Genomic DNA, 24153 nt, shown 5'->3' with positions numbered 1-24153 from the left:
GGTTTCGGGGCGCGGACGGGAAGAAAACGCAGGTTTTCCGTTTGGCTCGAAACGGGCGGAAATTACCCCGAAAGGCGGCCAAGGGGTTCTTCGGCTTTTGGGGTCGCGGGTTGAGGGGGGGGAGGGGGAGGGTTTTTTTTGGGGTGAATCCTCCCTTATTTGACGAAAACCACGCTGGCGTTGCGGGCGGCCAGCCAGGCCAGGAAGACGTCCCTGGGGGGGCGGAACGGGGCGGGTTATAGGGTTTTTTTGTAGGGTGAACGACCCAAAGGGGGGTTTTGGGGTGAAAAAAGGGGATTTAGGGTTTTTTTTTTTTTGGGGTCTTACCGGCAGTGTTTGACGACGCACTCGCTGCTGCAGTACTCGTTGTCCCAGTCGGAGCTGGGGACGGGGGCGTTGTCGCACCCCGAGCGGACGCAGCGGGGTCGGGGGGATTCGGGGCCGGGCGCCGGGGATTCGGCCACCAGCTCCAGGGACATCTGGGTGGGGGATTCCACCTGGGGGGGGGCGGGGAAAAAAAAGGGGGTTTTGGGGTTTTTTTTTTGGGGTGAGGGGAAGGGCGAGGGTCTTCAAGGAGGGGTAGGGGATCCTAAAAGGGGTCCGCGAGATCCTAAAGGGCCTCGGAAGAGCCCCGAAATGCAGGCAGGAGTTGGTAAATCCTGCCGAGAGGCCCCAAAATGCGTCCAGGAGACCCCAAAATCCCTCAAAAAGACCCCAAAATCCCTCCAAGAGGCCCCAAAATCCACCCAGGAATTCATAAATCCCTCCAAGAGGCCCCAAAATCCCTCCAAGAGAAACCAAAATCCATCAAAAAGACCCCAAAATCCCTCCAAGAGACCCCAAAATCCCTCCAGGAGACCCCAAAATCCCTCCAGGAGACCCAAAATCCCTCCAAGAGACCCCAAAATCCCTCCAAGAGACCCCAAAAGCCCTCCAAGAGATCCCAAAATCCCTCAAAGAATTCATAAATCCCTCCAAGAGATCCCAAAATCCTTCAAAAAGACCCCAAAATCCACCCAGGAATTCCTAAATCCCTCCAAGAGACCCCAAAATCCATCAAAAAGACCCCAAAATCCCTCCAAGAGGCCCCAAAATCCCTCCAAGAGACCCCGAAATCCCTCAAAAAGACCCCAAAATCCACCCAGGAATTCCTAAATCCCTCCAAGAGGCCCCAAAAGCCCTCCAAGAGATCCCAAAATCCCTCAAAGAGACCCCAAAATCCCTCAAAGAATTCATAAATCCCTCCAAGAGATCCCAAAATCCTTCAGAAAGACCCCAAAATCCACCCAGGAATTCCTAAATCCCTCCAGGAGACCCCAAAATCCTTCCAAGAGACCCCAAAATTCCTCCAAGAGACCCCAAAATTCCTCCAATAGACCCCAAAATCCACCCAGGAATTCCTAAATCTCTCCAAGAGGCCCCAAAATCCCTCAAAAGGACCCCAAAATCCCTCAAAGAGACCCCAAAATCCACCCAGGTATTCGTAAATCCCTCCAAGAGACCCCAAAATCCTTCAAAAAGACCCCAAAATCCCTCCAAGAGACCCCAAAATCCTTCAAAAAGACCCCAAAATCCCTCCAAGAGACCCCAAAATCCCTCAAAGGGACCCCAAAATCCCTCCAAGAGGGATCCCCGAAATTTTCAAATCCCCGTTTTCCCTAAATTCCCCCAAATTTCCCCAAAATTTACCCTAAATCCCTCAATTTTCCCCAAATTTTCCCCTAAGCCCCAAGCTTTCCCCAAACCCCCCAAATTTCCCTAAATTCCTCCAAATTCTCCCCAAATTTCCCCCAATGCCTCTAAATTTTCTGAAAATGTTCCCCAAATTTCCCCCAAATTCCCAAAATTTCCCCCAAATCCCAAGTTTTCCCAATTTTTTCCCCCAATCCCCCCCAATTTTCCCCAACCCCCCCAAATCCCTCCAAATTTTCCCGATTTTTCTCCAAATCCCCCCAATTTTACCCAGATCCCCCAAATTTCCCATTTTTTCCCCAAATCCACAATTTTTCCCCAGATCCCTCCAAAATTCCCAATTTTCCCCAAATTGCCAGAATTTTCCCCAAATCGTTTCCCCAGTTTTCCCCGCCATTTTTCCCCAAAGCTCTTCAAATTTTCCCACTTTTCCTAAATCCCCCCAAATTTTCCTAAGTCTCAAAATTTTCCCCCAAATTTTCTCAAAATCTCAATTTTTTCCCAAAATTTTCTCCAAATCCCCAAATTTTCCCAATTTTCCCCAAATCCTTCCAATTTTCCCAGAATTTTCCCCAAATCCCTGAAATTGTCCAAAATCTCCCCCGAATCCCCCAAATTGTCCAAAACTTTCCCCAAACCCCCACAACCCCCCAAATTTTCCTCCCAATTTTCACCAAATCCCTAAAATTTCCCCAAATCCCAAAAATTTTCCAATTTTTCCCAAATTTCCCCCAAACCCCCAAATTTCCCAAATTTCCCTGAAATCACGCAAATTTCCCCCACATTTCCCCCCACCCCCCCATATTTTCCCCAAATCCCCCAAATTTCTGAAAATTTCCCCAAATCCCAAAAATTTTCCCAATTTTTCCCCCAAATTTCCCCCAAATCCCCCCAAATTTCCCCCAAATCCCCCCAAATTTCCCCCCAACCCCCATATTTCTGAAAATTTCCCCAAATCCCAAGTTTTCCCAATTTTTCCCTCAAATTTTCCCCAAATCCCCCCAAATTTCCCCCAAATTCCTCCAAATTTCCCTCAAACCCCTCCAAATTTCCCCCAAATCCCCAAATTTCCCCCCAAATTTCCCTGAAATCCCCCCAAATTTCCCCCCACCCCCCATTTTCCCCAAATCCCCCATATTTCTGAAAATTTCCCCAAACCCCCAAAATTTTCCCAATTTTTCCCCCAAATTTCCCCCAAACCCCCCCAAATTTCCCCCCAACCCCTATATTTCTGAAAATTTCCCCAAATCCCAAAAATTTTCCCAATTTTTCCCCCAAATTTCCCCCAAACCCCTCCAAATTTCCCCCAAGTCCCTCCAAATTTCCCCCAAGTCCCCCCAAATTTCCCCCCAACCCCCATATTTCTGAAAATTTCCCCAAATCCCAAAAATTTTCCCAATTTTTCCCCCAAATTTCCCCCAAACCCCTCCAAATTTCCCCCAAGCCCCCAAATTTCCCCCCAAATTTCCCTGAAATCCCCCCAAATTTCCCCCCACCCCCCATTTTCCCCAAATCCCCCAAATTTCTAAAAATTTCCCCAAATCCCAAAAATTTTCCCAATTTTTCCCCCAAATTTCCCCCAAACCTCTCCAAATTTTCCCCCAAATCCCCCCAAATTCCTCCAAATTTCCCCCAAATCCCCCAAATTTCCCCCAAATCTCCCCAAATTTCCCCCAAACCCCCCCAAATTCCTCCAAATTTCCCCAAATCCCCCCAAATCCCCCAAATTTCCTCCCAAATCCCCCAAATTTCCCCCAAATCCCCCCAAATTCCTCCAAATTTCCCCCAAATCCCCCAAATTTCCCCCAAATCCCCCCGAATCCCCTCACCTCCGGCACCACGTCGCCCGCGATCATCTCCACGGCCTCCGGCGAGGCCGGCCCCGCCGCCGAGGCCGGGGGCCCGCCTTGGGCGGAGGCCGCCGGGCCGCCGGCGGGGGAGCGTTGGGGAGGCCGCCCCCGCCGCCCCTCCCCCGCCGCCGCCCCTCCCCGGCCCCGGGGCCTCCGGGAGGGCCAAAGTTTGGAGGTGGAGGCCGGGGGGGGCAGGATCTTGATTTGGAGGGGGGGGAGGCTGCTGGGGGAGGCGGCCTCCCTTGGGCTGGGGCGGAGGCTGCTGCATGGCCTGGAGGGGGGAGGAGGCTGGAGGACGGCCAAGGCCGGGCCGGGGGCTGCGGGGGGGCATTTGTTGGAGGGGGGGGAGGCTGGAGGCGAGGGGAGGCACGGCGGAGGCCGAAGAAGAGGAGGAGGAGGAGGAGGAAGAGGAGGAGGCCGCGGCGGCGGCGGCGGCGGCCGCCAGGACGGAGCGGGTGACGATCTGCGTCCCCGTGCCCAGGTGGAGGCCGCGGGAGGTGACGACGGTGGCCGGGATGACGGTGACGAGGCCGGAGGCCGGGCCTCCGCCGCTTGCGGCCGTCGTGGAGGCCGCGGAGGCCGCGGCGAGGAAGGAGGCAGCATCTGCTTGGGGATGATGATCTTGGTGATGCCCGGCGGCGGAGGCGGCGCCGGCGGCGGCGGCGAGGCCCGGCGGAGGCTCGGAGGCCGAGGGAGGCTGGGAGGCCGCGGGAGGAGGAGGAGGAGGAGGAGGAGGCGGCGGCGGGTCCGGCTCCGAAGGCTCCGCCGTGGTCTGCGAGGCCCCACCGGAGGTTAACGAAAAAGATAACGAATTATCGGGTTAATTAGAGGCTGGCGAGGGAGGTTAAGGGCGAGCCGGGGTCGATCGGAGGCCCGGCCTCCGTTTTGGGGGGGGGGGGGGAGGCCCACCTGGATGGCGCGGTAGGCGGCCAGGGCCTTGAGGTACTCCTTCTTGGCGGCCTCCGTTTTACGCTTGTAGACCTGGGGGAAATAATTAAAAAAAAAAAAAAAGGGAGGTCGAGGGCGAGGCCCAGTTGGGCCTCCAGGCCTCTAAGGCTGAAACGGAGGCCGGGCTGCTGAAACGGAGGCCCCTTGGCCTCCAGGAGACAGAACGGAGGCCTCCTGGCCTCTAGGAGACAAAATGGAGGCCTCCTGGCCTCTAGGAGACAAGATGGAGGCCACCCGGCCTCCCGAATTGTGAGGCTACGTCCTCGAACCCCGGCCTCCGGGCCTCCGCGGCCCTAAGCGACGAGGTTGAGTCCTCGTGTGACCTCAGAAGTGGCCTCCTCAGCCTCTACGTGCTCCAAATCTGAAGTTCTGAGCCTCCACGTCCTCTGAATGAAGGCTCCCGAGCCTCCACGTCCCCCAAACCAAAATTCCTGAGCCTCCACATCCCCTAAACCAAAATTCCTGAGCCTCCACATCCCCCAAACCAAATTTCCTGAGCCTCCACATCCCTGAAACCAAAGTTCCTGAGCCTCCACGTCCCCCAAACCAAAGTTCCTGAGCCTCCACCTCCCCAAATGGAGACTCCTGAGCCTCTACGTCCTCCAAACCCAAACTCCTGAGCCTCCACGTGCCTAAAACCAAATTTCCTGAGCCTCTACATCCCCCAAACCAAATTTCCTGAGCCTCCACATCCCTGAAACCAAATTTCCTGAGCCTCTACATCCCCTAAACCAAAATTCTTGAGCCTCCACATCCCCCAAACCAAATTTCCTGAGCCTCCACCTCCCCAAATGGAGACTCCTGAGCCTCTACGTCCTCCAAACCCAAACTCCTGAGCCTCCACGTGCCTGAAACCAAATTTCCTGAGCCTCTACGTCCTCCAAACCAAAATTCCTGAGCCTCCACATGCCTGAAACCAAAATTCTTGAGCCTCCATCTCCCCCAAACCAAATTTCCTGAGCCTCCACATCCCTGAAACCAAATTTCCTGAGCCTCCACCTCCCCCAAACCAAAATTCCTGAGCCTCTACGTCCCCAAAACCACAATTCTTGAGCCTCCACATCCCCCAAACCAAATTTCCTGAGCCTCCACTTCCCCAAATGGAGACTCCTGAGCCTCTACGTCCTCCAAACCCAAACTCCTGAGCCTCCACGTGCCTGAAACCAAATTTCCTGAGCCTCTACATCCCCCAAACCAAATTTCCTGAGCCTCCACGTGCCTGAAAACAAATTTCCTGAGCCTCCACATCTCCCAAATTAAAACTTCTGATCCTCCACGTTCTCCAAACCAAATCTCCTGATCCTCCACGTCCTCCAAACCAAAATTCCTGAGCCTCCACGTGCCTGAAACCAAATTTCCTGAGCCTCCACATCCCCAAATGGAGACTTCTCATCCTCCACGTCCTCCAAACCAAATCTCCTGAGCCTCCACCTCCCCCAAACCAAATCTCCTGAGCCTCCACGTCCCCCAAACCCAAATTCCTGAGCCTCCACGTGCCTGAAACCAAATTTCCTGAGCCTCCACATCCCCTAAACCAAAATTCTTGAGCCTCCACCTCCCCAAACCAAATTTCCTGAGCCTCCACGTCCCCCAAACCAAAATTCCTGAGCCTCCTCCTCCCCAAATGGAGACTCCTGAGCCTCTACGTCCTCCAAACCCAAATTCCTGAGCCTCCACGTGCCTGAAACCAAATTTCCTGAGCCTCCACATCCCTGAAACCAAATTTCCTGAGCCTCTACGTCCTCTAAACCGAAATTCTTGAGCCTCTACGTCCCCAAACCCAACCTCCTGAGCCTCCACGTGCCTGAAACCAAATTTCCTGAGCCTCCACATCCCCCAAATTAAAACTTCTGATCCTCCATGTCCTCCAAACCAAAGTTCCTGAGCCTCCACCTCCCCAAATGGAGACTCCTGAGCCTCTACGTCCTCCAAACCCAAATTCCTGAGCCTCCACGTGCCTGAAACCAAATTTCCTGAGCCTCTACATCCCCCAAACCAAATTTCCTGAGCCTCCACATCCCTGAAACCAAATTTCCTGAGCCTCTACATCCCCTAAACCAAAATTCGAGCCTCCACCTCCCCCAAACCAAATTTCCTGAGCCTCTACGTCCCCAAAACCACAATTCTTGAGCCTCCACATCCCCCAAACCATATTTCCTGAGCCTCCACCTCCCCAAATGGAGACTCCTGAGCCTCTACATCCTCCAAACCAAAATTCCTGAGCCTCCACATGCCTGAAACCAAAATTCTTGAGCCTCCGCCTCCCCCAAACCAAATTTTCTGAGCCTCTATCTCCCCCAAACCAAAATTCCTGAGCCTCCACATGCCTGAAACCAAATTTCCTGAGCCTCTACATCCCTGAAACCAAACTTCCTGAGCCTCCACCTCCCCAGACGAACCCTTCTGGGCCTCTACCCCCGAAACCGCCTCACTCCCCGTCCCCAACGCCCCCCGGAAGCCTCCCCGCCGCCCCGTCACCTGCTTCTGCTCCTCGCCGAGGCTGTCCCACATGGAGGCCACGATCTTGGAGACCTCGCCGAAGGTGGCGTTGGGGTTCTGGCCCTTGATGGCCGCCTGCGTGTCGCGGAAGAAGAGGGCGTAGGCGGAGAGCGGCTTCTGGGGCTCGTTGGGGTCCTTCTTCTTCTTCTGCTTCTTGGGGGGCTTGGGCTTGCGGCCCCCTCGGGGGCGGCCGGAGGCGCCGGGCGGCCTTCTGGGCCGGGAGCTGCCGGGGGAGGGGAGGGAGTGAGGAAAGGGGGGGAAAAGGGGGGAAAAGGGGAAAAAAGGGGAAAAAAAGGGGGAAAAGGGGGGGGAAAAGAAAGGGGGGGAAAAAGAAGGGAAAAGGGGAAAAAAAGGGGGAAAAGGGGAAAAAAGGGGGGAAAAGGGGAAAAAAGGGGGAAAAGGGGGAAAAAAAGGGGGGAAAAGGGGAAAAAAGGGGGGAAAAGGGGGAAAAAGGGGGAAAAGGGGAAAAAAAAGGGGGGAAAAGGGGGAAAAAAAGGGGGGGAAAAGGGAAAAAAAGGGGGGAAAAGGGGGAAAAAAAGGGGGAAAAGGGGAAAAAAAGGGGGGAAAAGGGGAAAAAGGGGGAAAAGGGGAAAAAAGGGGGAAAAGGGGAAAAAAGGGGGGAAAAGGGGAAAAAAGGGGGGAAAAGGGGAAAAAAAGGGGGGAAAAGGGGGAAAAAAAGGGGAGAGAAAAGGGGGAAAAAAAGGGGGGAAAAGGGGGAAAAAAGGGGGGAAAAGGGGGGAAAAAAGGGGGGAAAAGGGAAAAAAAGGGGGGAAAAAGGGGAGAAAAAGGGGGAAAAGGGGGAAAAAAAGGGGGGAAAAGGGGGAAAAAAAAGGGGGGAAAAGGGGAAAAAAAGGGGGGGGGAAAAGGGGGGAAAAAAAGGGGGGAAAGGGGGAAAAAAAGGGGGGGAAAAGGGGGGAAAAAAGGGGGAAAAGGGGAAAAAGGGGGGAAAAGGGGAAAAAGGGGGGAAAAGGGGAAAAAAGGGGGGAAAAGGGGAAAAAAAGGGGGAAAAGGGAGAGAAAAAAGGGGGGAAAAGGGGGAAAAAAAGGGGGAAAAGGGGGGGGAAAAAAAGGGGGAAAAGGGGAAAAAAGGGGGGAAAAGGGGAAAAAAAGGGGGGGGAAAAGGGGGAAAAAGGGAAAAGGAAAAAAAGGGGGGAAAAGGGGAAAAAAAAAGGGGGAAAAGGGGAAAAAAAGGGGGGGAAAAGGGGAAAAAAGGGGGGAAAAGGGGGAAAAAAAGGGGGAAAAGGGGGAAAAAAGGAAAAGGGGAAAAAAAGGGGGGAAAAGGGGGAAAAAAAGGGGGAAAAGGGGAAAAGGGAAAAGGAAAAGGAAAAGGGAAAAGGGGAGGATTTTGGGGGGGAAGTAGAGAATTTTAGGGGAAAAGGGGAAAGGAAAAGACAGGGGAAAAAGGAAAGAAACGAGAAAAAGGAGAAGAGAAAAAGGAAAAGGAAAAAACAAAAAAAAAAGAAAAAAGAAAAGAGAAAAAAATAAAAAATAAAAAAGAAAATAGAAAAAAAGAAAAAGAACAAAAAGAACAGAAAAAAGAAAAGAAAAAAAGAAAAAAAGAAAAAAAGAAAAAAGAAAAAAAGACAAGACAAAAAAAACAAAACAAAGAAAAAAAACAAGAACAAAAAAAGAAAAGAAAAAAGAACAAAAAAGGAAAAAAAAAGAAAAAAAGGAAAGAAAAGAGAAAAAAGAAAAAGAAAAAGAAAAGAAAAAATAAAAAAAGAAAAAAACAAAAAAGGAAAAAAAATAAAAAGAAAAAACAAACAAAGGAGGAAAAAAACAAAAGACAAAACAAGAAAATATTAAAAAAGAGAAAAAAGGAAAAACAAAAAACAAGGAAAAGAAAAAAATAAAAACCAAAAAAAAGAACAAATAGAGAAAAAAAGAAAAATAAAGAGAAAAAAAGAGAAATGAGAAAAAAAGAAAAAATAAAAAAAGGAATTAAAAAAACAGCAAAAAAGAGGAAAAAGAGAATAAGAATGAAAGGGAAGTGGGATTTTGGGATCAGAAAGCGACAAAAGAGTGGGATTTGGGGTCAGAAAGTGAAAAAAGTGGGATTTGGGGTTGGAAAGTGAAAGAACAGTGGGATTTGGGGTTGGAAAGTGGAAAAACCAGTGGGATTTTTAGGAAAAAGTGGGATTTGGGGCCAGAAAGTAGAAAAAGAGTGGGATTTGGGGTAGAAAAATGGAAAAAAAATAGGATTTTGAATTGAAAAGTGGAAAAAAATTGGGGTTTTGGGTCGGAAAGGGGGATTTTGGGGTAGAGACGTGGGAAAAAAGTAGGATTTGTGGTCAGCCAGCGGAAAAAAAGTGGGATTAGGGATTAGAAAGTGAAAAAAGTGGGATTTGGGGTCGGAATGTGGAAAAATATGGGATTTTGGGTCGGAAAGCAGAAAAAAGTGAGATTTGGGGTCGAAAAGTGCAAAGAGTGGGATTTTGGGTCAGAAAGCGGAAAAAACGTGGGATTTCGGGTCGGAAAGTGGGGAAAAAGTTGGATTTGGGGTTGGAAAGTGGAAAAAAGTGGGATTTTGGGTCAGTAGTCAGAAAAGATGTGGGATTTTGGGTCAGAAAGCAGAAAAAAAGGAGGATTTTTGGTCAGAAAGGGGGAAAAAAGTGGGATTTTGGCCCAGGAAGAGGAATAAAAGTGGGATTTGGGGTCGGAAAGCGGAAAAAAGTGGGATTTGGGGTGGGAAAGCGGGAAAAAAGTGGGATTTGGGGTCAGAAAGCGGGAAAAAAGTGGGATTTGGGGTCAGAAAGGGGAATAAAAGGAGGATTTGGGGTCAGAAAGCAGAAAAAAGTGGGATTTGGGGTCGGAAAGCAGAAAAAAGTGGGATTTTGGGTTGGAAAGCGGAAAAAAGGAGGATTTTGGGTCGGAAAGTGGGAAAAAAGGCGGATTTGGGATCGGAAAGCGTAAAAAAGGAGGATTTTGGGTCGGAAAGTGGGAAAAAAAGGGGATTTGGGGTCGGAAAGCAGAAAAAAGGAGGATTTCGGGTCGGAAAGTGGGAAAAAAGGGGGATTTGGGGTCGGAAAGCGGAAAAAAGGAGGATTTTGGGTCAGAAAGCGGAAAAAAGGAGGATTTGGGGTCGGAAAAAAAGCGGAGGAAAAAAGGAGGATTTTGGGTCGGAAAGTGGGAAAAAGGGGGATTTGGGATCGGAAAGCGGAAAAAAGGAGGATTTTGGGTCAGAAAGCGGGAAAAAACGGGGATTTGGGGTCGGAAAGTGGGAAAAAAGGCGGATTTGGGATCGGAAAGCGTAAAAAGGAGGATTTGGGGTCGGAAAGTGGGAAAAAAGGGGGATTTGGGATCGGAAAGCGGAAAAAGGAGGATTTTGGGTCAGAAAGCGGGAAAAAACGGGGATTTGGGGTCAGAAAGCGTAAAAAAGGAGGATTTGGGGTCGGAAAGTGGGAAAAAAGGCGGATTTGGGATCGGAAAGCGTAAAAAGGAGGATTTGGGGTCGGAAAGTGGGAAAAAAAGGGGGATTTGGGGTCAGAAAGCGTAAAAAAGGAGGATTTGGGGTCGGAAAGTGGGAAAGAAAGGGGATTTGGGATTGGAAAGCGGAAAAAAGGAGGATTTTGGGTCGGAAAGTGGGAAAAAAAGGGGGATTTGGGGTCGGAAAGTGGAAAAAAGGAGGATTTTGGGTCGGAAAGCGGGAAAAAAGGGCGGATTTGGGGTCGGAAAGTGGAAAAAAGGACGATTTTGGGTCAGAAAGTGGGAAAAAAGGGGGATTTGGTGTCAGAAAGCATAAAAAAGGAGGATTTTTGGGTCGGAAAGCGGGAAAAAAGGGTGGATTTGGGATCGGAAAGCATAAAAAAGGAGGATTTTGGGTCGGAAAGTGGGAAAAAAGGGGGATTTGGGCTTGGAAAGCGGGAAAAAAATTGTAATTTAGGATTCTGGGGGGGGGTCGTCGGCCTCACCCCTGCGGAAGTCTTCGGCCTCCTCGTCGGGCAGCGAGGGGGTGGGCGAGGGGTGGCGGAGAGGCGCTCGTCCGGGGAGGGCTCCGGGGCCGGGGGGGCAGCGTGGGGGCGCCCCCCGAGGCTGAGCCCCAGCTGGGAGCTGAGCTCGCTCTGGTCGATGGTGGTGAGGGCGCCGGGGGCCAGGAGCCCCCCGGGCTCATCGGCACCTCGATGGTGACGGGGGCGGCGGCGTAGGGGGCGGCCAGGGGGGTCCAGTTCCTGAGCAGGGGGAGAAAAATGGGGGAGACACGAAAAGGTCTCAAAACGCCGCTCCAAACCCCCCCAAAAAATAAAGATAATGTGGGATCCCCCTCTAAAATATAGGGGAGAAATTGCCCCCCGATCCTAATCCGCCCCCCCAAATCCCTTTATTTTCCCCCAAATCCCATCTAACCATCCTAAATCCCCTCTAACCCCCCCCCCAAATTCCCTCTAACCCCCCCAAATGCCCCCATTCCCCCTCAAAACCCCCCCAAATCCCCCTATTTCCCCCCAAATCCCCATATTCCACCCCAAATTCCCCCCCAAATCCCCCCATTTCCCCTAAATGACCCCCAAACCCCCTCAAAAGCCCCCCAAATCCCCCTATTACCCCCCAATCCCCTCTAACACCCCCAAATCTCCTCAATTACCCCCAAATACCCCTATTTTCCCCCCAAAAGCCCCATTTCCCCGCCAATCCCCTCTAATGCCCCCTAAACCTCCCTTTTCGCCCCTAAATCCCCCCAAATCCCTCCCTTTTCCCCCAAATCCCCCCCAAATCCCTCCCAAATTCCCCCTAACCCCCCCCAAATCCCCTCTAAGCCCCCCTAAATCCCCCTCAATCCTCCCATTTTTCCCCCTAAATCCCCCCAAATCCCCCAAATCCCCCTTCAATCCCCCCAAACCTCCCATTTTTCCCCCTAAATCCCCCCAAATCCCCCAAATCCCCCAAATTTCCCCCAAATCACCCTAAACACCCCCAAATCCCCCTGTAAGCCCCCCAAATCCCCCTATAACCCCCCAAACCTCCCATTTTTCCTCCTAAATCCCCCCAAATCCCCCAAATTCCTCCCAAATCACCCCACATCCCCCACAAATCCCCTAAACCTCCCCAAATCCCCCTATAACCCCCAAACCTCCCATTTTTCCCCCTAAATCCCCCCAAATCCCCCAGATTCCCCCCAAATCACCCCACATCCCCCGCAAGTCCCCTAAACCCCCCAAATCCCCCTATAACACTCTCAAATCCCCCTATAACCCCCCAAACCTTCCATTTTTCCCCCTAATCCCCCCAAATCCCCCTCTAAGCCCCCCTAAACCCCCAATCCTCCCAAATCCCCCTCAATCCCCCCCAAACCTCCCATTTTTCCCCCTAAATCCCCCCAAATCCCCCCAAATCCCCCAAATCACCCTAAACACCCCCAAATCCCCCTCTAAGCCCCCCAAATCCCCCTATAACCCCCAAACCTCCCATTTTTCCCCCCAAATACCCCAAATTCCTCCCAAATCACCCTAAATCCCCCCAAATCCCCCTATAACACCCCCATATCCCCCTATAACACCCCCATATCCCCCTATAACACCCCCAAACCCCCCATTTTTCCCCCCAAATCCCCCCAAATCCCCAAAATTTCCCCCAAATCATCCTAAATCCCCCCTAAATCCCCCTAATCCTCCCAAATCCACCTCAATTCCCCCCAAACCTCCCATTTTTCCCCCTAAATCCCCCCAAATCCCCCAAATTCCCCCCAAATCACCGCAAATCCGCTAAGCCCCCCAAATTCCCCTGTAAGCCCCCCCAAATCCCCCTATAACCCCCCCCCCAAACCTCCCATTTTTCCTCCTAAATCCCCCAAATCCCCCCAAATCCCCCAAATTTCCCCCAAATTACCCTAAACACCCCCAAATCACCTCTAAGCCCCCCAAATCCCCCTATAACCCCCAAACCTCCCATTTTTCCCCCTAAATCCCCCCAAATCCCCCAAATTCCCCCCAAATCACGCTAAATCCCCCCCAAGTCCCCCTATAACCCCCCAAATCCCCCTATAACCCCCCAAACCTCCCATTTTTCCCCCAAATCCCCCCAACCCCCCCAAATCCCCCCAACCCCCCCAAAACCCCGCTCACCATGGAGAGCCCCCCGGCAGCAGCCCCCGCCCTGCTCCATCAGGCCGGGCCCGATCCCCACGGGCATGTCGAGGGGCCTGCACCCCGTAGGGGGGGCGAAAGGCGGCCTCGGGGGGGGGCGCCGGGGGTCCCCCAGCTCGTCGAAGTGGGCGACGACGTCGGCCACGGCCAGCGAGGGGTCGGCGTCGAGGGCGATGGGGGGATCTCGAACTCCTCGTCCCCCAAGCTGGGCGTGTGGAAGGTCTGCGGGGAGGAAAGGGTTAAAAAGGACGGGGAAACGGGTAAAAATGGGGTTTTCGGGGCTTTTTTTTGGGGGTTTTCCGGCCCCGATTCGTACCTCGGCGCCCGTCAGGAAGGGGTGAGCCGCGCCGGTGATGGCCAGGTAGTTGTCGTTGCCGCCGGGGAACTGGAAGGGGTTTGGGGGGAAAAAGGGGGGTTTTGGGGTGAAAAAGGGGGGTTTTGGGGAATCGGAGGGAAGAACACGACATGAAGAATCTCCTCTCAAGGGAACAGGTGGGGATGACCCCATAAAACGGTGAAAAAAGACGAAAAACAAGCAAAACGGAGAGAAATAGACCAAAATCCTAAAAGATTTCCCTAAACGTGCCCCAAAACGGCCCCAAATACATCAAAATAACCCTAAATATCCCCAAATCGCCCCCAAGTCTCAGAAATCTCCCCAAAAGTACCCCTAAATTGCTCCCAAACCTCCCCCAAATACCCCAAAACTGCCCCAGACTTCCCCCAAGTACCCTGAGAACACTCAAACCTCCCCCAAATACACCAAGACCCCCCCAAAAACGCCCCCAAATAACCTAAAAGCCCCCAAATGCCCCTAAACACCCCCAAATCTCCCCAAATCCCCCTGAAAAAAAACCCAAATCTCCCTAAATACACCAAAATCCCCCCAAACCTCCCCCAAACCCCAAAACCTCCCCCCAAATCTCTCCAAATAACCCCAAAGTCCCCCAAAACACCCCAAAACCTCCCCGCAAAACCCTCAAAACCCCTCAAAACCTCCCCAAATGACCCCAAACTTCCCCCAAACTCCCCCTAATACCCCAGGACCCCCAAAACCTCCCCAAATCCCCCAAAACCACCCCAAAACCTCCCCCAAATCCCCCAAAAACCCCCAAAACTACCCCAAAACGCCCCCAACCCCCCAAATCCCCCCAAAACAGTCCCCAAACCTCCCCCAAATCCCCCAAGACCCCCCAAAACCTCCCCAAATCCCCCAAAACCACCCCAAAACCTCTCCCAACCCCCCCAAAATCCCCCCAAACAGCCCCAAAACCTCCCGCAAATACCCCAAAAGCTCCCCGAATCCCCCCAAATCCCCTCAAATCCCCAAAAAAGCCCCAAAACCTCCACCAACCCCCCAAATCCCCCAAAACCTCCCCAAAGCCTCCCCCAATGCTCCCCCAAACAGCCCCAAAACCAGTCCCAAATACCCCAAAATCTCCCCGAATCCCCCCAAATCCCCTCAAATCCCCCCAAATACCCCAAAACCTCCCCCAAACGCCCCCAAACCCCCCCAAATCCCCCCAAACCTCCCCCAATGCCCCCAAACCTCCCCCAATTGCCCCCAAACAGCCCCAAAACCTCCCCCAAACCGCCCCGCCCCCCCCCAAGCAGCCCCAAAATCCCCCCAAACCGCCCCAAAACCTCCCCCCTCCCCCGCCCCCTCCCCTCCCCAAGCCCCCCGGTCTCCATAGCAACGCCCCCCCCTTGGAGGACCGCCCCCCCCCTTGGAGGACTCCCCCCGGCCACAAAGCCGCCGCTCACCTCCATGGCTCCGCCGCCCCGGCCAGGCCGCCGCCCGGAAGCGGAAGTGCGGCCTCCCCCTTCCCCCCCCTCTTCCGGTTTACTTCCGGCGTGGAACCATAGAGACGGGCGGGGTCGGTCCTCCGAGCTGGAGGACTGGGGGCTCCACCTGGAAAATTGGGCGAAATTTAGGAAATTTGGGAAATTTTCCGGGTGGAGGCCCCAAATATTTATCATTGGAGGCCTCCAAGTATTTTTTAGCGTAGGCCACCGAATATTTTGAGGTGGAGGCCTCCAAAAATCCCTGAGTGGAGGCCTCCCGATTTCTTTAAAACCCCTCCAAAACAAAATTTTAAGGAAAATTTTTAATTAAATATCGCTTTTTGTCTCCCTAGAAGACTCAAAATTTCTTATAAGTGGGCTTTAGGCACCATAAGTGAGTTTAAAATTCTCCCTGCAAATAAAAATCCCTCAGAAAAGGGTTTTTAGTCGTTGAAAAATCAACATCAAATGTTCTACAAAACATAAAACACCGAAAAATTAAAATTTTAAGGAGTTTTAACTGCCGTCGTTCATTTACAAACTCCTTATGAGGCATGAAATCTCTTAAAAAATTAAATATAAAGCTTTTTCAGTCATTATAAGTCAATTTAAATTGTTTACGCTATTTTAAATGCCAAAAATAAAATTTTAAGTGAATTTTAAGCATTAAAAACAAATTTTAAATCATTTGCATAACTTAAAATTGATTATAAATTAATTTTAAAGCATTTTTAGCTATCATAAATGGTCTTAAGTTTGTTTTAAAAAAGGCCTAAAATGGGTTTTGAAAGCATTTTTACTCACCCAAAATGCATTTTAATCTCATTACAAGTCAGAAATTCTTAAAATTTAAAATTTAATTTCATTTTTAAAAACCAAATCTCTGAAAATGGGGTTTCAAGGCATTTTAAAATATATTTTCAAACTATAATTTTATTTCTTAACAGGTGCTACAGGTGCGATGACAAAGCGCTTCTGGTCATCTTTTGAAATAAAGAACCTGAAAAACAATAATTTTGAGAAATTTTGAGCTAAAAACTGGAATTTTTAGTGGAAAGTGGAAAAATCGCACTTAACAATCTCTATAGTAAAAATGCACATTTAAAAATGTTTAAAAATGCGAAATATTTACTTGTGTCTGCCTCGTTTCATCAATTCCGTGAAAAATTTTTGTTTAAATTAGATTTTATTCAATTTTTTCATGAGAATTTGATTATTTGTAAAAAAAAACAGGTAATTTGGGGGCTAAAAACTGCATTTGGGGGATTTAAATTAATTTTACGGGGTGAAAATTCGTATTTTGGGGGTTAAAACCGAACTCGTAGGATTATAAATTATTTGGGGGGAAATATTGGTATTTTAGGGGGGATAAAATCAATTTTCGGGGATGAAAATTAATTTTGAGGGATAAAAGTGATATTTTGGGACGTTAAAATCAGTTTGGGGGAGGTTAAAAACAAATTTTAGGGGTTAAAATCAATTTTTTGGAGATTAAAATCAGTTTTTGAGGGTTTAAATGTGATTTTGGGGGGCTTTAAAGGTCAAATTGGGAAAATAAAATGAATTTATAATTAATTTGGCGGGGTTCAAATCGATTTTGAGAGGTTAAAGTTGATATTTTGGGGGCTAAAGTCAATTTTGGGGGTTAAAATTAACGTTGGGAGGGCTATAATAAATTTAAGGTGATTAAAGTTAATTTGGAGAGTTCATAATTAATATTTGGGGGTCTTTAATCAATTTGAGGGGGTTAAAAGCGATTTTGAGGGATTAAAGCCTTTTTTGGAGAGGCAAAAACGTATTTTGGGAGGTAAAAGTGAATTTTTGCATTTAAACTGAATCTACGGGGATTTATAATTAATTTTAGGGGATTTCAAAGCGATTTGGGGGCTTAAGAGGAATTTTGGGAGGCTAAAGTTGATATTTTTGAGGGTTAAAATGAATTTTGTGGGGCAAAAAATCAAATTTTATGGAGTAAAAATGGATTTTTCTGTAGTAATAATGAATTTTTGCGAGGTAAAAATCTAACTTTGTATGGTAAATATGATTTTTACTGTAGTAAAAGGCTTTTTCTGCGGTAAAACTCAAATTTTCTGTGGCAAAAATGACTTTGTGTGAGGTAAAAATGAATTTTTGTGAGATAAAGAAGATTTTTGTGGCAAAAAAAATCAAGTTTTGTGTGGTAAAGATCAATTTTTGTGTATTAAAATCATTTTGGGGGCAATCAAGTCAATTTTGGGGAGTTAAAAATGATATTTTGGGGTTTAATCTGAATCTAAGGGATTTATAATTAATTTGGGGGGGCTTCGAACCAATTTGGGGGGCTTAATGTTAATTTTGGGGAGGGTAAGATTGATATTTTTGAGGATTAAATTGAATTTTGTGTGACAAAAATGATTTATTGTGCTGTAAAAATGTTTTTTGTGTGCTAAAAATGAGGATTTCTGAGGTAAAAACGAATATTTGTGGGGTAAAGATGGATATTTGTGGGGTAAAAACGAGGTTTTGTGAGATAAAATTATTTTTTATGAAGGAAAAATGAGTTTATGTGAGGTAAAAATCAATTTTTGTGTGGTAATAATAATTTGGGGGGGCATTCAAATCAATTTTGGGGGGTTAAAAGTGATATTTTGGGGGTTAAAAGTGATATTTTGGGGGTTAAAAGGAATCTGTGTGGATTTATAATCTGGGGGGGCTCCAATTTGGGGAGCTTAACATTAATTTTGGGGAGGGTAAATTGGATATTTTTGAGGGTCGAATTGAGTTTTGTGTGGAAAAATAAAATTTTATGTGGTAAAAACGATTTTTTGCGTTTTTGTGTGGTAGAAGAGAATATGAGGTAAAGATGAATATCTGTGAGGTAAAGATGAATATCTTGTGAGGTAAAAACGAATATTTGTGAGATAAAAACTGATTTATGTGAAGTAAAAATAAATTTGTGTGAGGTAAAAATGAGGTGTTGTGAGAGAAAATTAATTTTTCTTAAGTAAAAATGGATTTATGAGGTAAAAATCAATTTTTCTGTGGTAAAAATCAATTTCTGTGCGGTAAAAATCATTTGGGGGGGGGCGCTCAAATCAATTTCGGGGGCGTCACAAGCGATTTTGGGGCTGTTCAAAGCGATTTTGAGGCCTGAAAATTAATTACGATGAATTTTGGGGGGCTGAAAGCCGATTTTTAGCGTTTTGGGGCGTCTCCGGGCTTCGTTTTGGGGCGTTTTTTTTTGGGGGGGGGCTGCGCCGCCTTTCCCGTCAGGCTCAAAGCCTGAGGGGAGGTGGGGGGGGGGGGGGCGTGACGTCACGACGCCGCTTTGGGGCGTTTCGTGCCGATTTGCCTCTTTTCGCCCCCCCCCCCACCTCAGCGAGCCGCCCCCGGGGCCGCCATGGCGGGGCGGGGGTTAACCGCGGCAAGATGGCGGCGCGGGGCTGCCCGGCGCTACGCCTGAGGGCGCGCCGCGCTTTCCCCCCCGTTTTTCACCGCGGGGAAAGGCGCCGGGAGAATTTTAGAGGCGAGGGGGGGGGGGTAAAAAAATGTAAAAAGCGGCAAAAAACCGCCGCGGGGTTGAAAACGGAGAGGCGAAACGATCAGGCAGCGCCGCGGGCAGCCCGGGCTCCCGAGGACCCCCCGTTTCCTCGAGGGGAGGGGGGGAGCGAAGGGAGGGGGCGCGGGGGCGCAGCCGAACCTGCTGGCAAGCCCCGCCCCCTTCCCCTGCCCTTTCCCCGCCTCCCATTGGCTGCGCGGGGGAGGGGGGCGGGGCTTAGGGGCTGCGCGGGGGGGCGTGGCCAGCGGCCGCCGCGTTGCGTTGCGCCGCGCGGGCGCCGCCGCCGTCGTCGTCTCGCGCCGCGGCCGGAGGGGCGGGGGCGCCGCCGCGCGCGCCGGGTGAGGCCGGACCCCTCCCCCCCCTCCCTCCCCCCCCCCCCCCCCCCCCCTTTTCCCGCCTCAGGTAAGGCCACGCCCCCTTTTAGCGCCCCCTCACGCGCTGCCCCCCCCCGCGGTCCCCTCGGGGTGGGGGTGGGGGAAGGTAATCTTTTTTTTAATCCGTTTTAACCTTTTTTGGGCGTTTTTGACCCAGGGTCCTGTCAGGGGTAAGGGGGAGGGGGGGCGGGGAAGGGGTTGGGGGGGGTTGGGGGGGGGATGGGCCGTACTGGGATCCCAGTTAGCCCTTACTGGGAGGCCTCAGGGCCCCCATTTCCCTCTTACTGGGGCTCCCAGTTAGCCCAGTTTCCTCTTACTGGGGTTCCCAGTTAGCCCAGTTTCCTCTTATTGAGCCTCCCAGTTGCCCTGTTACTGGGGCTCCCAGTTACCGTGTTTCTGGGCCTCCCAGTAACGCAATTTGCTTCTTACTGGGGCTCCCAGTTAGCCCAGTTCCCATATTACTGGGTTTCCCAGTTACCGTGTTACTGGGCCTCCCAATAACCCCATTTGCCTCTTTCTGGGGTTCCCAGTTAGCCCAGTTTCCTCTTACTGGGAGGCCTAAGGATCCCCTTTGCATGTTACTGGGGCTCCCAGTTCCCCCATTTGCCTCTTATTGGGATTCCCAGTTACCCCAGTTTCCTCTTACTGAGGCTCCCAGTTGCCCTGTTACTGGGGCTCCCAGTTACCCATTTGTCTCTTACTGGGGCTCCCAGTTAGCCCAGTTTCCTGTTACTGGGATTCCCAGTTACCCCAGTTTCCTCTTACTGAGGCTCCCAGTTGCCCTGTTACTGGATCTCCCAGTTACCGTGGTACTGGGCCTCCCAGTAATCCCATTTGCCTCTTACTGGGGCTCCCAGTTAGCCCAGTCCCCTCTTACTGGGACTCCCAGTCCCCCAGTTCCCATATTACTGGGTCTCCCAGTTACCATGTTACTGGGCCTCCCAGTAACCCCATTTGCCTCTTACTGGGGCTCCCAGTTAGCCCAGTTCCCATATTACTGGGTCTCCCAGTTACCGTGTTATTGGGGCTCCCAGTAATCCCATTTGCCTCTTACTGGGGCTCCCAGTTCCCCCATTCTCCTCTAACTGGGGCTCCCAGTCCCCTCTTACGGGGACTCCCAGTTCCCCCATTTGCCTCTTATTGGGATTCCCAGTTACCCCAGTTTCCTCTTATGGAGGCTCCCAGTTGCCCTGTTACTGGGGCTCCCAGTTACCCATTTGTCTCTTACTGGGGCTCCCAGTTAGCCCAGTTTCCTCTTACTGGGATTCCCAGTTACCCCAGTTTCCTCTTACTGAGGCTCCCAGTTGCCCTGTTACTGGGTCTCCCAGTTACAGTGGTACTGGGCCTCCCAGTAACCCCATTTGCCTCTTACTGGGGCTCCCAGTTCCCCCAGTTCCCATATTACTGGGTCTCTCAGTTACTGTGGTACTGGGCCTCCCAGTAACCCCATTTGCCTCTTACTGGGGCTCCCAGTTCCCCCAATTCCCATATTATTGGGTCTCCCAGTTACCGTGTTACTGGGCCTCCCAATAACCCCATTTGCCTCTTACTGGGGTTCCCAGTTACCCCAGTTTCCTCTTACCGAGGCTCCCAGTTGCCCTGTTACTGGGGCTCCCAGTTACCACGTTACTGGGCCTCCCAGTAAGCCCATTTGCCTCTTAGTAGGGCTCCCAGTTCCCCCAGTTCCCATATTACTGGGTCTCTCAGTTACTGTGGTACTGGGCCTCCCAGTAACCCCATTTGCCTCTTACTGGGGCTCCCAGTTCCCCCAATTCCCATATTATTGGGTCTCCCAGTTACCGTGTTACTGGGCCTCCCAATAACCCCATTTGCCTCTTACTGGGGTTCCCAGTTACCCCAGTTTCCTCTTACCGAGGCTCCCAGTTGCCCTGTTACTGGGGCTCCCAGTTACCGTGGTACTGGGCCTCCCAGTAACCCCATTTGCCTCTTACTGGGGCTCCCAGTTAGCCCAGTTCCCATATTACTGGGTCTCCCAGTTACCGTGTTATTGGGGCTCCCAGTAATCCCATTTGCCTCTTACTGGGGCTCCCAGTTCCCCCATTCTCCTCTAACTGGGGCTCCCAGTCCCCTCTTACGGGGACTCCCAGTTCCCCCAGTTCCCATATTACTGGGTCTCCCAGTTACTGTGGTACTGGGCCTCCCAGTAACCCCATTTGCCTCTTACTGGGGCTCCCAGTTAGCCCAGTTCCCATATTACTGGGTCTCCCAGTTACCGTGTTATTGGGGCTCCCAGTAATCCCATTTGCCTCTTACTGGGGCTCCCAGTTCCCCCATTCTCCTCTAACTGGGGCTCCCAGTCCCCTCTTACGGGGACTCCCAGTTCCCCCAGTTCCCATATTACTGGGTCTCTCAGTTACCGTGGTACTGGGCCTTCCAGTAACCCCATTTGCCTCTTACTGGGGTTCCCAGTTAGCCCAGTTTCCTCTTACCGGGAGGCCTAAGGATCCCCTTTGCATGTTACTGGGGCTCCCAGTTCCCCCATTTGCTTCTTACTGGGATTCCCAGTTCCCCCAGTTTGCTCTTACTGAGGCTCCCAGTTGCCCTGTTACTGGGGCTCCCAGTTACCCCGTTTGTCTGTTACTGGGGCTCCCAGTTAGCCCAGTTTCCTCTTACTGGGATTCCCAGTTACCCCAGTTTCCTCTTACCGAGGCTCCCAGTTGCCCTGTTACTGGGTCTCCTAGTTACCATAGTACCGGACCTCCCAGTAAGCCCATTTGGCTGTTACTGGGGTTCCCAGTTCCCCCATTCTCCTCTAACTGGGATTCCCAGTTAGCCCAGTCCCCTCTTATTGGGACTCCCAGTTCCCCCAGTTCCCATATTACTGGGTCTCCCAGTAATCCCATTTGCCTCTTACTTGGGCTCCCAGTTAGCCCAGTTTCCTCTTACTGGGAGGCCTAAGGATCCCCTTTGCATGTTACTGGGGCTCCCAGTTCCCCCATTTGCTTCTTACTGGGATTCCCAGTTACCCCAGTTTCCTCTTACGGAGGCTCCCAGTTGCCCCGTTACTGGATCTCCCAGTTACCGTGGTACTGGGGCTCCCAGTAAGCCCATTTGCCTCTTACTGGGGCTCCCAGTTCCCCCAGTTCCCATATTACTGGGGCTCCCAGTTACCATGTTACTGGGTCTCCCAGTAACCCCATTTGCCTCTTACTGGGGCTCCCAGTTCCCCCATTCTCCTCTAACTGCGATTCCCAGTCCCCTCTTACTGGGACTCCCAGTTCCCCCATTTGTCTCTTATTGGGATTCCCAGTTACCCCAGTTTCCTCTTACTGAGGCTCCCAGTTGCCCTGTTACTGGGTCTCCCAGTTACCATGGTACTGGGGCTCCCAGTAAGCCCATTTGGCTCTTACTGGGGCTCCCAGTTCCCCCATTGCCCTCATAGTGGGGCTCCCAGTTCCCCCATTCCTCTCCTGCTGGATCTCCCAGTTCCCTCTTACTAGGACTCCCAGTTACCCTGTTACTGGGGCTCCCAGTAATCCCATTTGCCTCTTACTGGGAGGCCTAAGGACCCCATTTGCATGTTATTGGGGTCCCAGTTCTCCCATTTGCCTCTTACTGGGATTCCCAGTTCCCCCAGTTCCCCTATTACTGGGTCTCCCAGTTGCCATTTTACTGAGATTCCCAGTTATCCCATTCCCCTCTTACTGGTGCTCCCAGTTCCCCCAGCTCCCTCTTACTGGGACTTTCAGTTACCCTGTTACTGGGATTCCCACTTACCATGGTACTGGGCCTCCCAGTTACCCCATTTTCCCCTTACTGGGAGACCCTGGGACCCTGTTACCCATATTACTGGGGCTCCCAGTTCCTCCAGTTCCCTATTACTGGGACTCCCAGTAACCCCTTTTCCCTCTTACTGGGGCTCCCAGTTGCCTTGTTAATGGGATTCCCAGTTACTGTGTAACTGGAGCTCCCAGTAACCCCATTTGCCTCTTACTGGGAGGCCCAGGGACCCCATTCCCATGTTACTGGGGCTTCCAGTTCCCCCAGTTCCCTCTTACTGGGGTTCCCAGTTCCCCCAATCACCTCTTACTGGGCCTGCCAGTTACCCTCTTACTGGGATTCCCAGTTATCATGGTACTGGGGCTCCCAGTAACCCCATTTGCCTCATACTGGGGCTCCCAGTTCCCCCAGTTCCCTCTTAGTGGGGCTCCCAGTTCCCCCATTCCGCTCTTACTGGGACTCCCAGTTGCCCAATTACTGGGATTCCCAGTTACTGTGTTACTGGGACTCCCAGTTCCCCCAGTCCCCTCTTACTGGGAGGCCTAAGGACCCCAGTCCCATATTACTGGGGCTCCCAGTTCCCCCAGTCCCATATTACTGGGATTCCCAGTTCCCCCAGTCCCATGTTACTTGGTCTTCCAGTTCACCCAGTCCCCTCTTACTGGGGCTCCCAGTTGCCTTGTTACTGGAATTCCCAGTTCCCATGTTACTGGGCTCCCAGTTTCCCCATTCTCCTCTCACTGGGATCCCCAGTTAGCCCAGTCCCCTCTTACTGGGGCTCCCAGTTACCCCAGTTGCCCTGTTACTGGGTCTCCCAGTTGCCCTTTTGCTGAGATTCCCAGTAATCCCATTTGCCTCTTACTGGGATTCCCAGTTACCCCATTCCCATGTTACTGGGATTGCCAGTTCTCCCAGTCCCCTCTTAGTGGGTCTCCCAGTTACCCCCAGTTCCCTCTTACTGGGTCTCCCAGTTGCCCTGTTATTGGGTCTCCCAGTTCCCCCAGTCCCATGTTACTGGGGCTCCCAGTTGCCTTGTTACTGGGGTTCCCAGTTACTGTTACTGGGCCTCCCAGTTCCCCCAGTCTACTCTTACTGGGGCTCCCAGTTACCCTGTTACTGGGATTCCCAGTTACCACGTTACTGGGGCTGCCCGTAACCCCATTTGCCTCTTACTGGGACTCCCAGTTACCCTATTACTGGGATTTCCAGTTACCCTGTTACTGGGGCTCCCAGTTCCCCCAGTTCTCCCTTCCTGGGGCTCCCAGTTGCCCCATTTCCCTCTTACTGGGGCTCCCAGTTCCCTCTTACTGGGGCTCCCAGTTACCCCATTTCCCCCTTACTGGGGCTCCCAGTTCCCCCAGTCCCCTCTTACTGGGGCTCCCAGTTCCCCCAGTCCCCCCTTACCGGCCTCCCAGTCCCGCACCCCCCCCCGCCCCTCCCAGTGCTCCCAGTATGGCCCAGTCCCCCCAGGGCTCGGGTTTTGGGGGGGGAGGGGGCAAATCCTATAGGGTCTGGGGGTTCCCCTATAGGGTTTGGCGGGTCCCCTATAGGATTTAGGGTCCCCTATAGGATTCTGGGGGGGTTCCCCTGTAGGGTTTGGGGTCCCCTATAGATTGGGGGGGCGACCCTATAGCTTTTGCGGGGGCC

General features: G+C 51.5%; 2 protein-coding genes across 2 annotated transcripts in view; one reads left to right on the top strand and one right to left on the bottom strand.

Annotated features, from left to right (window-relative positions):
- Positions 1 to 14: 14 nt before the first annotated feature.
- LOC136788800 (TOX high mobility group box family member 4-like) lies at positions 15 to 15145 on the bottom strand. The gene is given in 13 exon segments (XM_066987483.1): positions 15 to 213; positions 328 to 497; positions 3522 to 3722; positions 3724 to 4314; positions 4452 to 4523; positions 6969 to 7173; positions 10860 to 10947; positions 10950 to 11093; positions 11096 to 11157; positions 13044 to 13251; positions 13254 to 13290; positions 13385 to 13453; positions 14833 to 15145. Coding segments are annotated over 13 exon segments (1911 nt in total). The 5' UTR covers positions 14839 to 15145; the 3' UTR covers positions 15 to 155.
- Positions 15146 to 18261: 3116 nt separating this feature from the next.
- Positions 18262 to 24153, top strand: part of LOC136788617 (chromodomain-helicase-DNA-binding protein 8-like) — a 53773-nt gene continuing 47881 nt past the window's right edge. The window contains exon 1 of the mRNA XM_066987174.1: positions 18262 to 18729. Within this exon, the coding sequence (XP_066843275.1) occupies positions 18262 to 18729 (468 nt within the window). The remainder of the gene's footprint in view (positions 18730 to 24153) is intronic.

Source organism: Anser cygnoides, chromosome W, assembly GCF_040182565.1.
Source record: "Anser cygnoides isolate HZ-2024a breed goose chromosome W, Taihu_goose_T2T_genome, whole genome shotgun sequence".
Taxonomy (NCBI): Eukaryota; Metazoa; Chordata; class Aves; order Anseriformes; family Anatidae; genus Anser; species Anser cygnoides.
This window is presented reverse-complemented; position numbering and strand designations above follow the sequence as displayed.